The 15,496-nt window shown below is 32.1% G+C and overlaps 1 protein-coding gene across 6 annotated transcripts in view; it reads right to left on the bottom strand.

Moving 5' to 3' along the window:
* The window catches only part of LOC145327655 (protein zer-1 homolog), a 350,140-nt gene continuing 334,644 nt past the window's right edge, over window positions 1-15,496 (bottom strand). Inside the window, exons 22-32 of one of the 6 annotated variants that reach the window (XR_013882204.1) lie at window positions 14,980-15,074; window positions 13,689-13,789; window positions 11,741-11,799; window positions 10,466-10,535; window positions 10,017-10,069; window positions 5,797-5,932; window positions 4,996-5,109; window positions 3,493-3,542; window positions 2,899-2,999; window positions 2,001-2,178; window positions 1,045-1,420 (exon numbers count right to left, since the gene is read on the bottom strand). Coding sequence is in view for 5 of the 6 variants with exons in the window: in XM_080171190.1 (XP_080027316.1) it covers window positions 2,914-2,999; window positions 3,493-3,542; window positions 4,996-5,109; window positions 5,797-5,932; window positions 10,017-10,069; window positions 10,466-10,535; window positions 11,741-11,799; window positions 13,689-13,789; window positions 14,980-15,074 (764 nt within the window). In the remaining variant the exon portion in view is untranslated. Of the gene's footprint in view, window positions 571-1,044; window positions 2,179-2,877; window positions 3,000-3,492; window positions 3,543-4,995; window positions 5,110-5,796; window positions 5,933-10,016; window positions 10,070-10,465; window positions 10,536-11,740; window positions 11,800-13,688; window positions 13,790-14,979; window positions 15,075-15,496 lie in introns of those variants that run through there. The other 5 variants (XM_080171190.1, XM_080171191.1, XM_080171194.1 and 2 more) reach the window with 5 other exon arrangements.

The following is a 15,496-nucleotide window of genomic DNA, read 5'->3' as shown; positions in this document are numbered from 1 at the left end:
TTTTTCTTGCAATAATTTTTTTAAAAACATTACATCTATAAATTTAGATAATATATTTGAAATCATGATATACATTATACATACATACATAGAGAATAATAAGAGTTATTTTAATTAAAGTTTTAGTTTAGCTTTTAGTCAAATACTCTTATTAAATTCTTAATTTTGACCAAATGTATATATACATATATATATGGTCAAATGGTCAAAATTAAGAACAGTTTGACCTAATAAGCGCATTTGACTAAACGTTAAGACACAACATTACGGAAAATACTCTCTTAAGACTGGTAGCAAACACACAAAACATATAAATATCTTAATAAACTGGAATCTTTGTTTTTTTGTGACAACAATCTAGCATAAAAATTTCAGTGAACGTTTATTATTTATTTATCGCACCGTATTATAGACACCTTTCCACGGATATCAATATTTAAAAAATAAGATTTGTTAGCCCTGAGGGGCCAATGGCCCAGCTAACAAAATTGGTTTTAATTTTATGATTTTTATTTAATATTCGTGGAAATATGTCAGTAACACGAGGTCATACGTGATTTTTCAGTATGGCTGGACAAAAAAAAGAGTGACAGGTCAAGTATATTTTTCTTTATTTAGACAAAAATATATTTTAACAGGTGGAAAAGTTGTAAGCATTTAAGTTTTTCTTCAAGTGCTATACCCCTGTCCTTGGTTTAAATAAATCACTCAAGTGGCTTAAAAGATCAATCATGATTATTTATCACATCGTATTATAGACAGCTTCCCGCGGATATCAAAACAAAACTGGCTAAAAAAACTGGTATTAACTTTATGCTTTATATTTTACTAGCGGCTTCGCCTCTAGCCTCTAGGGGCTATGCCCCCAGAAGTTTGATCAAAGTAATTTGTCGTGTTTTAGATTTTAAATAAAATGAAAAAAAAATTGGGAAGGGGTTTTTTTTTTTTTTGGGGGGGGGGGGGTAAGTCGACCCCACTATTTTAATTTTGGTTAAAAAAAAATATTTTTGGGGGGTATTTTTCATTTTTTTTTGGGGGGGGGGGTTAGGGGTGTCGCACCCCTCAAGAAAATAGTTATAAACCTTCCCGGGACCTATGAAAAGCTACCCTGTAAAGGAGAACCTGATCGGTTCAGCGGTTAGCGAGATCCTTCGCTACAAACAAACAGACAGACAGACATCGTTCTACTTTGTATTATAGATTATTCGAGGATAATTGTCTGTAATACGATGCTATACATGATTTTTCGTATGATTAAAATACTTTATTTTTAAAGGATTTTTCTCCGAAGAATATTTGAATTTTAAAATAAACAATTCCAGAGTATATTAGAAAGAATTTTCTTCCCTTATGGTCCTTCCCATCCCTCAAGGTCTTAACCCCCATCCTTTAAATCACTGTGCACACCACTAGTATTGCACTGTTGCACGGCCAGATGAAAAAAGTTTATTTAGTGTTAGGCAAATATGACTTTGTAATTGTATCAGTAAGTAGGTCTAATACACCCTTTGATAATTTTAAAATCCAACTAAATCTAATTTTTGAAAAATTTAAATTTGAAAATTTCAAGTTCGAATTTCAGCCCCTAAGAGTTAGACTCGTCCATGATAAGAGAAACAAATATTCATACTTTTTAATTCACAACTTTGCTTTTATGAAGTCTTTCATAAAACCAATTTATATATGATTTATTTAAGGCTGAATTTCCGTGACCTTAGCAAAGCAACTGATAAAAATGACCAGTGATTAACTCCCATCAGGAGTGGTTTTATGAAGAACTTTATAAAAGCAAACTTGTTTAAAATTTTAAATTAATAATCTTTGCTTTTCTTGTCGTGATTGTTCGGTAACTCCTAGGGGATGAAAATTAACTTAAAATTTTCAAATCTAATTTTCTCAAAGATTAGATTTAGTTGGATTTTAAAATTATCAAAGGGTGTTATTAGACCTACTTACTGATACAATTGCAAAGTCATGTTTGCCTTTTCACTAAAATAGACTTTTTTCATCTGGCCGTGCAACAGTGATTAGTTATTGTATTTGTATAAATAACATGAAAGCAATAGTTTAACACAATATTTTAATTTTATCTCATTAACAAGGGTAAGTAAAAATAAGGCCACATGTTTGAATTTAAACGATAAAGAAGTTTTTTTCGCGTATGTTACATAAAGTTGTCTGTTATCGTTTAGTCAAATGTGTTTATTAAGTCAACATTAGGAACAGTTTGACTTAATAAGCGCATTTGACTAAACGCTACCACACAACTATACGGAAAATAGGCGAAAAAATTACTCTCTTTGATAAATGTAAGTTAAGAAACATACAGGGTGCGGCACATAAATCGGGACAAATTCTAATTTTTAAACAAATGAACATAAAATCGTTAATTTTAAAGATTTTATTAAATTTTATTTGGCAGGTCCAGGTCAAAATGTACCTGTCCAAGCTGGCGTAGTTCTCCTTCATAGTGGCAATGAGGGAGGTCTTTGTGGTATGGGCACGTCTATTGGTGCATGCTTCAAAAAACGTCTCGATTTATGTGCCGCACCCTGTATATTGCCGAAAACCATCTTTTGGGTTTTCCCTTCAAGTGTCTAGTCGAGCAAAGTAACACACTCCACCACACCCCATTTCTAATAAATTTAATTCAAATTACTGAGTAGTCCCACAGGGTTAGGCATACAAAACATAAATAGATAAATTACCCCTTCTATAGCGTGCAATTAGTGAATAAAAACGTTTAGACACTCAACTTAATAAAACAACCAATCAAAATTCATCCAAAAGTCCCCAAAGTTGTTATGCCAACGAATAAAAAAACATTATTATTAAACTTTGGGGACTAGTGTAATAAACAGGTCATTGTCCCCCCACTCTCTGGTCAATATACAACACATAAAAAATTGATTGTTAGATATTCTTGTATTGTTCTGTGTTTTGTATGATAATTTGTTTCAACTCTGTCATCTTGTCACGCAGGTCGGCACGGTAACTTTCTAAAACAAGATTATTTTTCATGAAAACTGATGCATTTTTTAATAAAAAAAATAAAAAAAATATCCTTTCTAAAGATTTAAAGCCTCATAGAATGTCAAAAAGGGCACTAAAAACACACAGATAAGCTTTTCCGAGACCACTGTTTTTGAGGTCCCTAATCCTAAGGCCATAGAAATGACGAGAACGCATAAAACTTTATTTAATGGTGGAAGGAATAAAAACTAAGTTACCTTTTTCCGAAAAAGGCATAAATTTAGATAATCATTTTTTCACGTAATATAAAAAAACAGGGCTCTGCAGTAGCGCGTCAGCCCCGATTAGGCCTTCAAATATAAACCCGTTTGGATGCTTTTAATTTTAATTTGAAAAGATAGATTGTCATATTTGGTTCATGTTTACACTTCCAGTAGATTTTAAAATTGTAAAAGGTTGATTTTCCTGAGGCTTATAGGCGGCTGACGCGCAGCTGCTGATTGGTGTAAAAAAACTCACCAAGATTTAATTCTTTGATCATCTTATCGCCACCCTCTTCAACGGTCAGTCTAAAAAATAGAAAAAAATGGGATCATGGAAAGAAAACGAAGTAGCGGGTTTTGTCGTATTTTCACAGTAGCTTTTGGCTATTTTAGGTTAAGTTCGGTAAATGATAGGGTTGAAAATAAAAGAAACACTACTGTGAAAATTAGGGTTAGGCCGGATACTTTTTTGGCCGGATACCGGATACCGGATATCCGGCTGATTTCAAATGCCGGATATCCGGTAACCGGCAGGATATCCGGCCAACGCCGGATATCCGGCAAACATCCGGTTATCCGGCCAACGCCGGATATCCGGCAAACATCCGGCCGGATAACCGGCCAAATTACCAGATATTAAAGTAGTAAAAAAAAATTTCTTCAGAAATCTTATATAAATTTACATAAAGTTAAACTTATTTAGAAAAAATGTTCTTCTAGCTTCAATAATAAGAAAATTATAGCCATTTAAGATTTTAAAAAGCAGAGATTTTTGGTGTAAAGTATAAAAAATTATAGAGCCGGATATCCGGCCGGATAGTTTCAATATCCGGTATCCGGCCGGATATTGAAATGGCCGGATATCCGGCCACACCGGATATCCGGCCCAACCCTAGTGAAAATACGACGAAACCCGCAACTTCGTTTTCTTTCTATGATCCAAAAACTATAACAAAATTAAACAAACTTAACACAAACAACAGTAAAATGTGGGGTTTAATTATAGTTAACAGTAAAAAATATGTATTCTGTTTATTAGGTTTACGTTTGTTATTGAAAAGTTGATCAAATCAAGCAAGTGACTCAATTATTAATAAATCTTAATAGAATAATAAAACTGTTCATTTTAACTATTGGCATGTGGAAAGGGGGCGTAATTCAAACTGTTTTTTCCCCTGAAAACTTTTTAACCCCCAGCATAACCCTTCTTGCTTGCTAATGATTAAAGCGTACAAAACTATAGGTACTTTACCCTGTTCACTACAAATTCGGCCTATTAAAAAAAAACTAAAAGAATAGTTATTTATCGCATCGTGTTATAGACAGCTTTCCGCAGATATTAAAATGAAAAATTATAAGATTAAACCCAGTTTTGTTATCGCGTGGGGCCAAAGGCCTGGGCTATTGAAACTGGTATTAATTTTATTATTTTTATTTTAATATTTATGGAAAATTGTCTGTTATATGATGCCATACGTGATTTTTAAAATATGGCTGAGAACCACTTCTAATCCATCGGATATTAATCGGTTTCGAAGCAATACTGAAGAAAAAAAGTTACCTTGCAAAACGTGGGGGATCATACGTGGTTAGGTTTGCAATAGCCCATGCGGCCCAAGTGATTTAATTAATTTTATTTTAATATTTGTGGAAAAATTGTCTGTAATGAGTTGTTATACATAACTTTTTTTTGGCTAAGAACCGGTTCTAATCCAACGGATATTAATCGGTTTTGAAGCCATACTGGAAAAAAAGTTACCTTGCAAAACGTGGTGGATCATAAGTGGTTAGGTTGGCAATGGCCCATGCGGCCCACAGCTGCGCTTCCGGACACACCTCACACTCCAACAGGGTTAGGATGGGCACCAGGGATCTGAACAAGGCAGTGATATATGGACAAATGGCTGTTTATTACACTAGTCCCCAAGATTTTATATTAACGTTTTCTTATTCGCTGGATTCACAACTTTGGGGACTTTAGTGAATTATGATTGGTTGGTTTTAATCTAGAGAGGGGGTAATTTTGTGTATCATAATTGGAAATGTACATCAATTTATCAGTCATTGTCTTACTCTTGTCTCTTTAGATCCCTGTGGGACCTGAAAAAGAGCAGGGATATAGAAATGAGATAATGGATCTAAAATTTATTCTGTTGCGTTTCTTAGACTTGAAATTTATTCTTGATATATTTTTAAAACTTTGGTCATAAGCGCATAGACTGCCGCGAAAAAGTTATTCTCCTAGCAGACAAAGCTTACTTAACATGACTAATACAAATAATAGCATACAATAAAAATAAAAATGACAAACTTTTTAAATAAGATTGGGTACATAAGTTGGTTCTAAAAATAGTTTTTTTTAAATGCAAGTAGGATAAGTCATAAACTCTACTGTGATATTTCTGTAATTGATTGATTATGTTTTAAGTCTAAACGTTTCAACCACTAATTAAAATCTACAGAAAGGATAATTTTGTGTATCATCATTAGTGATTGACATCAATTTATCAGCCATTGTCTTATCCCTTTAGATCCCTGCCTTCTAAGAATTATTTCCCACCTGTAGTTTATGCTTCTATCAGAATCCACCGGCCATCTGTGTATTGCAGTCACCATCTTGTCCAACACAAATTGTCTGTCCGGATCCTCCAGGGTCCAGGCATCTGGCCCGTCTGATCCTATATGAGACACTACACCTGTAACAAAATTATATTTGTTTAAATCATTAATTCATAATATTATTTCAACGCAAAAAGAAGACATTTGACTCATTTACTAAGTATATTTCCGATAACTATTATTTAATAGATTCTTCCAATTTTTAACATTTACAAAACAGCCTGCATTATTGCTTCAAGATCCATGTCAGATCTATATAGGAAATAAATGTCTATATATGAGTTCAAGTTTTCCAAAGGATAAATGTTTAAAACTCATAGTGCTCCAATAGTCCATAATAAACTCTCATTGCCCAGAACGATAAGACCCAATATTTTACTTTATTAAGAATAAATTCATCTTTTTTATTACATGTTGCTATTTACATAATGTTGACGTATTTAATTACTATTCTTAAAACTTAAAATTTAAATTCATAATATAGTAAATTTAAGAAAACTTAGTTTTAAAATAAGTTGATTCTAGCGCCACTTTTAAAGTGTTTAGATTTACAAACAAAAATTAAAAACATTTTAACCCTTTCGTGACGGTTATATAAAAAAATATATATTGGAATATAAATTCCATAATTCAAATTGCATTTTTGAAAAAATGAAAAAAGAATTATTATAAATACGTATCTGAAGATCAAATAAAGAAATCAAAAGAAAAATGGAATAAAAAGCAAGTGTGAGAGAGAGGTTTAAAAAAAAAGAAAACGCCAAGGCAGAATGTTATAACGTTTATAGTATCAAAGGCTTTTATTATAAAATAAATAACTAAAATCAGCCGGACAGAAATTCTAACGTAAGTAGTTGAACTTGAAGTAATCTTTATGTGCAAGTTAATATATTTATATTTATTTTCTAATATTTCCCCTGTGAATATACAGTGAACCCCCCGCCCCCCCCCCCCCCCCAAAAAAAAAGGGCATAGGAATTGTTAGGGAAATTTTAACAAAATCCATAATTCTAATTCTGAATAAAAAAATGCATACTTAGCGGATGCGTACCTAGCATCCAGGGGCTCTGTAATTAAAGGGGCAGAAACAGGCTAGAAAAAATAGCTTAAAACCATCTAAAAATGGAATAGCCTAATGCCCTAATGGGACCTATTTGAAGCTTACCTAAAATTGAGAACCCAATCGCTTTAGTAGTTATTGAGATTTTAACCTTCAGACAAAAAAACTTCATATATTATTAGCGTTTGCCCTTTTATTATCTACGGACCAGAAAAAAAGCTTAAACCCATCCCAAGACTTAAATCTAAAAATTAAATAGCCTAAAACCATCACGGGACAGATGTTAAGTTTATATAAAAAAGAGAACCCAATCAGTTAAGTAGATTAGATATTAAGAATGAGACATTGAAATAAAATTGACAATATATTTACAAATAAAAATATTTTTATTAGTTATTTATTGTTGTATGTTGTAAATCATACAAAACTTGAATAGAAGATAAGATAATAAAGTCTTCCCTAGAAATACTAAAAGCTATACTGACAGACCGACGGCATATAAAGGGGAAAAAATACATTTTTAATTTAAAATTAAAGCTGTCTATCTTTGCTAGCAGATGAAGAATTATGTTTTACCCTCAGACGGACATTTCTAATTATAGAGGTGCTTCGCGTAAAAGATATATTTAATAATAATTAAGCAATTGAGGTTTAGGGTCCTTTCCCATATCGAGTACATATCAAGCATTGAAAATACACTTCCATATTTTATAAACTAGCGGCTTCGCCCCAAGAGGTTTAATCAAACCAATTTTTCGTATTTTAGATTTAAAAAAAAAAATTTTAATTTGGGGGGGGGGGGAATTTTTTTTTTTTTTTTTGGGGGGGGGGTAGTTGACCCCACTATTTTAATTTTAGTTTTAAAAAGAAAAAAAAAAAATTTTTTGGGGGGGTATTTTACATTTTTTGGGGAGTTGGGGGTGTCCCACCCACCAAGAAAATAGATATAAACCTTCCCGGGACCTATGAGAAGCTACCCTGTAAAGGAGAACCCGATCGGTTTAGCTGTTAGCGGGATCCTTCGCTACAAACAGACAGACAACGTTCTACTTTGTATTATAGACTAGATTTTAAAAGATATTTTATATAATGATGATAATCTTTGCCTTCAAAAAGTCGGAGTTGAAAGAAATGACTCATTTAGGCTGATTTTAGCTGGGCTAATTTTAGCCTAGCAATTACCTAAGAATCTGAATCTGCTATTAAAAAACGGATTCCGGATTCGGATTCAAAAATTGGCTAAAAATTGGGCGGATTTCGGATTCGGATTGCCAACCCTAATTTTATAGTTATTTCAATAAGCATCAGACAAAAAAAAACCTTACTGCTTTATATAAAAGGATAAATTGTAAATTAGAAGGGATAGGTTTTTCCCATAAGCCTTTTTCCCATAAGCCTAATTCTTGCAAGGGGCCCTAACCCACCGAGGTTTACACTTGATGTGTCTATACTCTTGATAGGATTAATTATAAGAATTTCTAAGAAATTTTAAAGCTTATTTATAAGTAAAGCTAAAAAACATGGAAAGGTTTACAATAGATTTATACAATATATATCTTTGATAGTAGATGCATATCAAAGCTTTCCAACAGACGGACGGACAAAGTAAGTTATATACTGGATGTTCATCAGTATGGGGATGTTTATTTATTTCCAGCCATTTATCTTTAATAACTGAAGAGAAATTCACGTTTACTCCTTTACGGTTTCTTACTGACAGACAGACATTTCAATTAGAGTACAAAGAAACATATGATAACATCCATAAACTTTGTGAAGTTAATAAAGATCTAATAAGATAGACAATGTGGTTAAAACATTAGATTTCAATAGAAATATATACAGTAAACTTTAAACATACATCTCTAAAACCATAAAATCTAATTACTAAAACTTTAGCATAATGGACGGACTGACTGACAAAGATAATTGAATATATGATGCTTTTTGGTCAGCGAAATCCTCACAGACAAATTTTCTTTCTATTTTTATTTTAAAGTAAATCATAATTCTGATTGTGTACCAGACAGACATATAAAGTTCATGTAAGATTTTCTGCTAAAATATTTTTTAGTAGAGAAGCTACTATATAATTTGAAATGTCCCTCTGTTTTTTTCTAATAACTCGGACCCTAAGGCGGCCTAAGGACGCTTCATTACTAGTCATAAATATACGCGGCAATCATATATGCGTATTACGTTTTGCAATCAGCTGATTTTTGTTTACATTTGCATACAGTCGATTGAGCTTCAATAAAAATGATCGTATAAGCAAAATTTATGTTCTATGATCATTGTGATAAATAATTTACTTTGTGATAATTATGCTTTTAAGGATTGTTTGTATTAATTATGACTGACTTCAGATATCTTTTTTTTTACAACACCTAAAGAGAGAAAGGAATACTATAATATGTCTGATCCTATATGGGACACTACACCTTAAATAAAAAAGAAATACAATTTTAAGTATATGTAGTGGAGCGCAGCCGTTCCCTAGTAATATCAGCGCAGCCTTTGCAGACAATCATTCCTTGTACAAATGTATGTATAAAAGTAGTGACAGGCAATTAGTGAATATTTGATGAGAAGCTACGCTACGGAAATGATAAAGTTAGCCTACTTTATCCTTTTACTAGCGGCTACGCCCCTAGAGGCCTCTAGTGGCACTTAAATTTTTTTTTATATTTAAAATATGTTTGTGTTGCATTGACGTTTATGTTGCGTTGAACTCTCTTTGTAAAATCGAGAAACGTAAATTTTTATTTGTGATTTCTCTTGGATGGGTGGTATCACTTAATTAGACCACTAAAAACACAGCGTAGGAACTATAACAATTTGAGTTAAAACTTAACATTAAGCTGGACTGCATTAGGCAATGTTCTTTAAAATATATGCTAAATAAGTCTATGAAAATAAGACTGTTGTTTCACTTAAAAAGAAACTATTTAGAAAAATGATATAGATATAAACAAAACTATTCGTCTGCCAGAAAATCCTTTTTAATTTTGATCGAATTTAGTTTCTGATTGACCATCTGAAGTTATAAATAAATTTTCCCTATCAATATTATATCTTTTTTAAAATAGCTTAAAACCTACCTGCAGCATTGTAAGAAACCTCAATACCATCAGATTGAGAATCCAGAAGCAAACTGAAATATGAACCATAGTATAAACAAATGAATATAAAAACTTGTATAGTGTCAGAAATGAATAAGCAGAATATTAATGCATAAGTCTAAACAAAATTGTAAGTAAATTTGTTGCTAAACTTTTTAAATACAGGATACTGTTTAAGGATGTACTTACATTTTTTGGACTTGATTATAGAGATGCTTCGCTTATAACATTGTACCTTGTGGTAATAGGAATCATTATTCCAAAAATCAGATGAATAGGATAATAATTGTTTTAGGAATCATCATGCAAAGTTTAAAATCGAAAGGCAAATTTAAACCTGAAAAAATTAACGAAAATAGCTAACTGTCCTGGACGGACGGACTGACCCTAATTATAGAAAAGCTTCGCTAAAAAAAAATAATATTTACCTAAACTCTTTGACAATCCCGCTATTTTCCATCAAATATTTTCTACAACTCTTATTTTCAGCAATGTTACCTAAATATAATCATTATATAAAAGTAACAGGATGTCTGTCTGTGTCTTTCAAAGGATCTCTCTACCCCTGAACCTAAATGGTTTCCTCTTCAGTGAACCTTCTTATATGTCCAGGGAAGGTATTCAATGATTTTGTGGGAGGGTATCTCCACCTTCCAAAGAGAGCTCACCCCTTGCAAAAAAACCTTAAAAGTTATTTAATTATAATGTAATATGTGAAAGGTCGACCACCCCCCCACAACCTCAAATGCCCTTACATGACTCTAGGCGCGTAGCTATGAGTAAATAATAAACAAGGATGATAACATCCATTAAAGCCTAATTCAACACAACAATCAAACGTATATTTTTACGCCGCAACAGTTGAAATATTTACAGAGTCAATTAAAGTCAATTAAAACGTATTCCAAGTTAGAAAATTATATCTAACAGAAACTTGGAAGTAGTTATTTCATATTTGAACATAAAAATGTAAATGATTTTATATAGTAGCTGTACCACTAATCTTAAAATTAATAGATACATTTCTAATTATTCTTGTATTAACTATTTCATTTAGCAATAACATCCATAAAAAAATATACTTAAAAATAAATCAGTTTGAAAAGATATAATTTTTAAGCGATGATTCTAATTGATGATTGATTTCAACGGATTTATTTTCATAGGCTTCTTTTTTGAGGTTAATGTGAATTTAATTATATCTAAATCTATTGATGTATAACTAATATACATATGTAAATGTACAAGGATATTTACCAACGTTAGTAGCGCAACAATGAGAGAGAGAGAGAGAGAAAGGGGGGGGGGGTGGCAATGGACTGTTTATTACACTGGTCCCAAAAGTTTTATAATAACGTTTTCTTATTCGTTGGCTTATCAACTTTATGGAATTCAGTGACTTGATTGGTTGATTCATTAAGTTGTTTGTTCACACGTTTAACGACTAATTTTAATTTACCGACGGGGTAATTTTGTGTATCATTGGGAATGTGCATCAATTCATCGGCCATTGTCTTATCTCTTTAAAACCCTGAGTAATTACACATTAAATATTCAACATTATTTACATTTAACGACTTGATAATAGAAATGCTTCAAGTTTTAAATCGATAGGACAATTCTAACATGTATAAATAATAAGAGCTATCCGTTACGGACGTACGGACGGACCAACCCTAAATATGGCTCTTAAAAAAACTCACCTAGAAGACCCATCATGTTTTTAAGAAGGTTGAGACTGCTTGGGAACTGATCTTTACACCTGAAATAATATTTTATATAAGAAACATAATAAACTTTTAACCTGAAAAAAAAAAACGGTGCTTTTCAGAAAACCCTACCCCTTTTTTTTTAGAAAAAAAACTTATTGTAAGGTGGGGGGGGGGTAGTTTTTTTTAAAATACACCCCAAAAGTAAACTTTTTTCTTAAGTAATCTATCCTCTCACTCCTAAGACAAAGCCTATGCTCCCTGTTTACGCAAAAGTGTCAGATTCCACCCCCCCCCCTTACTGCATAGAACGACTTGTAATGCTTAAAGACATAAAACAATTATGAATAAAATCTGCAAAAATTAAAGAAAGAAATACTTTTTGTTTTAATATTCCATGGGACCATACGAATGACAAGAAAAGTGAAAAATCTTATGCAAAAAAATAGATTTTATGCGAAATTGATAGCTGACGTATTTTCAGCACAAATTAGCTAGAAGCAATAGTACATTTGTTGAAACTAAAATTTGGTAAATTTTTATAATTCGTGAAAAAAAACATATAACACTATTCGGTCGAAAAATATAATAGTTGCTAATCTTCTCGAACGAACTATTGATCTTAGTACAGAAAATACAGAAATTAAAGACAAAATGTGAAAATCATACAAGGGCACTTGGGACCATAAGTAACGCAGCTTCGGAATAATTTAATGTATCCTTATAATAAAGGAACAGGGTCTCTGTCTGTTTGTCTGTCCGTGTGTACCGAGGAATCTCGCTTACCGCTGAACATATATGGTTCTCCTTTACAGTGTAGCTTCTTATAGGTCCCGGGAAGGTTTATAGCTATTTTGTGGGGGGGTACCACCACCCACCCAACAGAAGAACAAATATTTAAGTACTCTGTAGCAAAATTTATTTTCTAAAGACTTTAGGCTGCTTCTTTACTGGGATCTTGATAAGACTTTTGTCTTTAGGCCCTTATTTATTTATCAAACAGAATGAGTCTTATTTTGTAAAAATAATGATTAGAGTCTAAACAGGGAGGGAGGGAAGGGAGATTAGGCTGTAAATTTTGGTACCCAAAGTTTAAAAAAAAAAATTAGGTACTTACTACTTCTAATAAATTTTTATTGGTTAGTTCAAACTAGCAGTGCTTACCCATTTCCACCAATAATTTTAATTTAAAGAAGGAGTAATTTTGTTCAATTTTCATTGGGAGTTTAATAAAATTGATCTGACATGCTATATCCCTGGTAACGAAAGTATACGCTTTATTTCATATAGTAACAGAGATAGTACTTTATAAATATACATATATATTAATATATATATTGAAAACTATTTTCTATATTTCTTTTCCCGGGAAATAGCCTAGAATCTGTTTAATATCCAGCTTATACCAACAACGAAATTAATTCGGGAAAAAATCATGAAACGTGATTTTCAGCTGTCATTAAAGGGCAACACTTATTACAATTGACGATCTTTTTATCTGCCCCCAAAATATTGTTTTAGATTTATTTCGCTTGTTGGCCATAGGTACCTTATTCCTGGTTTAAAATTTCAAGGTATCTAATATTTCATGGACTCAAAATAATAACAACACACATTGTCTAAAAAATGCATATACTTCCTCATAAGGCAGACACTAATGTCTATCTAAAAGTACATCAATAATAATTCATTTAATTTTAACCTCATAAAACTATTTAACGATGTTTTGCAATAAATAAGAAAAGTTTTACTATTATTTTTAGCTTGCACAAAAAGCCCTAGAATACTTAAAACCACACTGACAGTATGCCATAGAAAACAAAGGAGGAGGGGGGGGGGGGGTTAGTCCCCTTTCAAACATTTACCCCCCCCCCCCCCCTAAATATTTTAAAAATATATTAGATTACCCCCCCCCCCCCCCCAAGTGTCCCTTATTACTTACTTTAGAAATAGTTTGAGTCCATTGAGCTGTATAAATCTCATGCTGTGTTCTGGTGTCTCATCCGTCACATTCCATAAGGTTGTCCACGAACATTCCAGCAACTAAACAAGATTAATTTGTATGAAACATCAAGGATCTAAAGGAATAAGACAATAACCGATAAATTGATGTACATTCCAAAATATGAGACACAAAATTACCCCTACTGTAAATTACAATTAGTGGTCGAAACGTTTAGATACTCAACTGAAGGAACCAACCAATTAAAATTCAGTAAAAGTCCTCAAAGTTTTCAAGCAAACGAATAAGAAACCGTTATACTTTGGGAACTAACTAGTGTAATTAACAAGGATGGCAATCTCCTTCAGTAGCGAATTACAAAAAAAAGCATAGAAGTTGAGTATCCAAACGTTTTAACCACTAATTGTAATCTTCAGAAAGGGCAATTTTTGTCGGTTGTTGCTTAAATAGCAATTCCCCGCTTTTATGTATGTCGTGTCATATTTTTATATTTCCACCTAATTTTTTTTATAGTTCTACAAAACTAAACGAATCCAGAATATGAAAATGAATTTCATTTTATATTTATAAAAAATCTATTTGATAGTGTTTATTTTTACATTAGCGACAAATCCGAGAAAAACTAGTTTTAGAAATGAAATTCATAGGTAAAAAAAAATCAAAATAAGAAATCTTTGATGTAGAATTTGTGTGTACCTTATATCAGTATCAATTTATGGAAACAAAGTACATTAGTTTTGCTTTATTGAGGTAGAAAATGGTTATTTATCGCATATTGTTAAAGTAGTTTTCCACGAATAATAAAATAGAAAATTATAAGATTAAAACTGGAATTAATAGTATGATTTTTATTTTAGTATTCGAATGAAATTTGCCTGTGATACGGTGCTAAACATTTTTTTTTTCAGTATGACTGAGAACCGGTTCTAATCCTGCGGATATTAATCGGTTTCGAAGCCATAATGGAATATTTCATTACAAGTCAAATACAAATAAACCAAAATTTCTTTGCAATTTCCGAGATCAGTGCCAGTTTCGACGTAAATACTTACATTAAAAAAGATGCTACAGTCATAGCATAGTGCCTATTCCTCCTAGAAATCATTATTCCAAAATATCAGATGTAAAAGTTTTTTTTTATGTTGAACAGTTTATTTTAAAAGCCGAATCATGATAATGGACATACAGAGTATAACGTTAATATAGTTGCAACGGTTCTTAAATTGTACCTTACTGTTTCAGGAATCAGTAATGCGTAAAATCCTCCAACCTGGTCTGAATGTTCTGTAGTCTTGACTTGTCTCTCAATAGATTTGACGACAGTCTCTACTATTTCCACCCCAAGGATTTTTTTCTTGTCCCCTTCTAAAAAGTGAAAACATATTTCAAACACGGCAAATATTTAACAAAAAACACTCAGGGTAACTATTAAGCACTGAACAACTCCCCTATTCCCTCTAATAAAGTCGAAGCTCTTTTTTTAGGGGGGGGGGGGGTACCAAAAAATTTTAATTGGGCGTGAGGCTTTAATCACTTGCCAAATATACTCCCCTTGGGATAAAATGGACATGAGGACCCAAATAATTTTTTTTTCTGGATGGGGGAAGCGGAGAAAAAGACCTAAAATTATTTTAAGACTTAAATCAAAAATTTTAAAGAGGCTAAAACCATCCCGGGACAAATGTGAAATGTGAAGCTTTCCTAAAATGGAAAACTCTATTGGTTCAGTGGTTAGCAAGATCTTAACGGACAAATAATTACCCTACTACTTAATATTACTACTAGTA

This window comes from Acartia tonsa, chromosome 9, assembly GCF_053477335.1.
Source record: "Acartia tonsa isolate MP-2025a chromosome 9, ASM5347733v1, whole genome shotgun sequence".
Taxonomy (NCBI): Eukaryota; Metazoa; Arthropoda; class Copepoda; order Calanoida; family Acartiidae; genus Acartia; species Acartia tonsa.
This window is presented reverse-complemented; position numbering and strand designations above follow the sequence as displayed.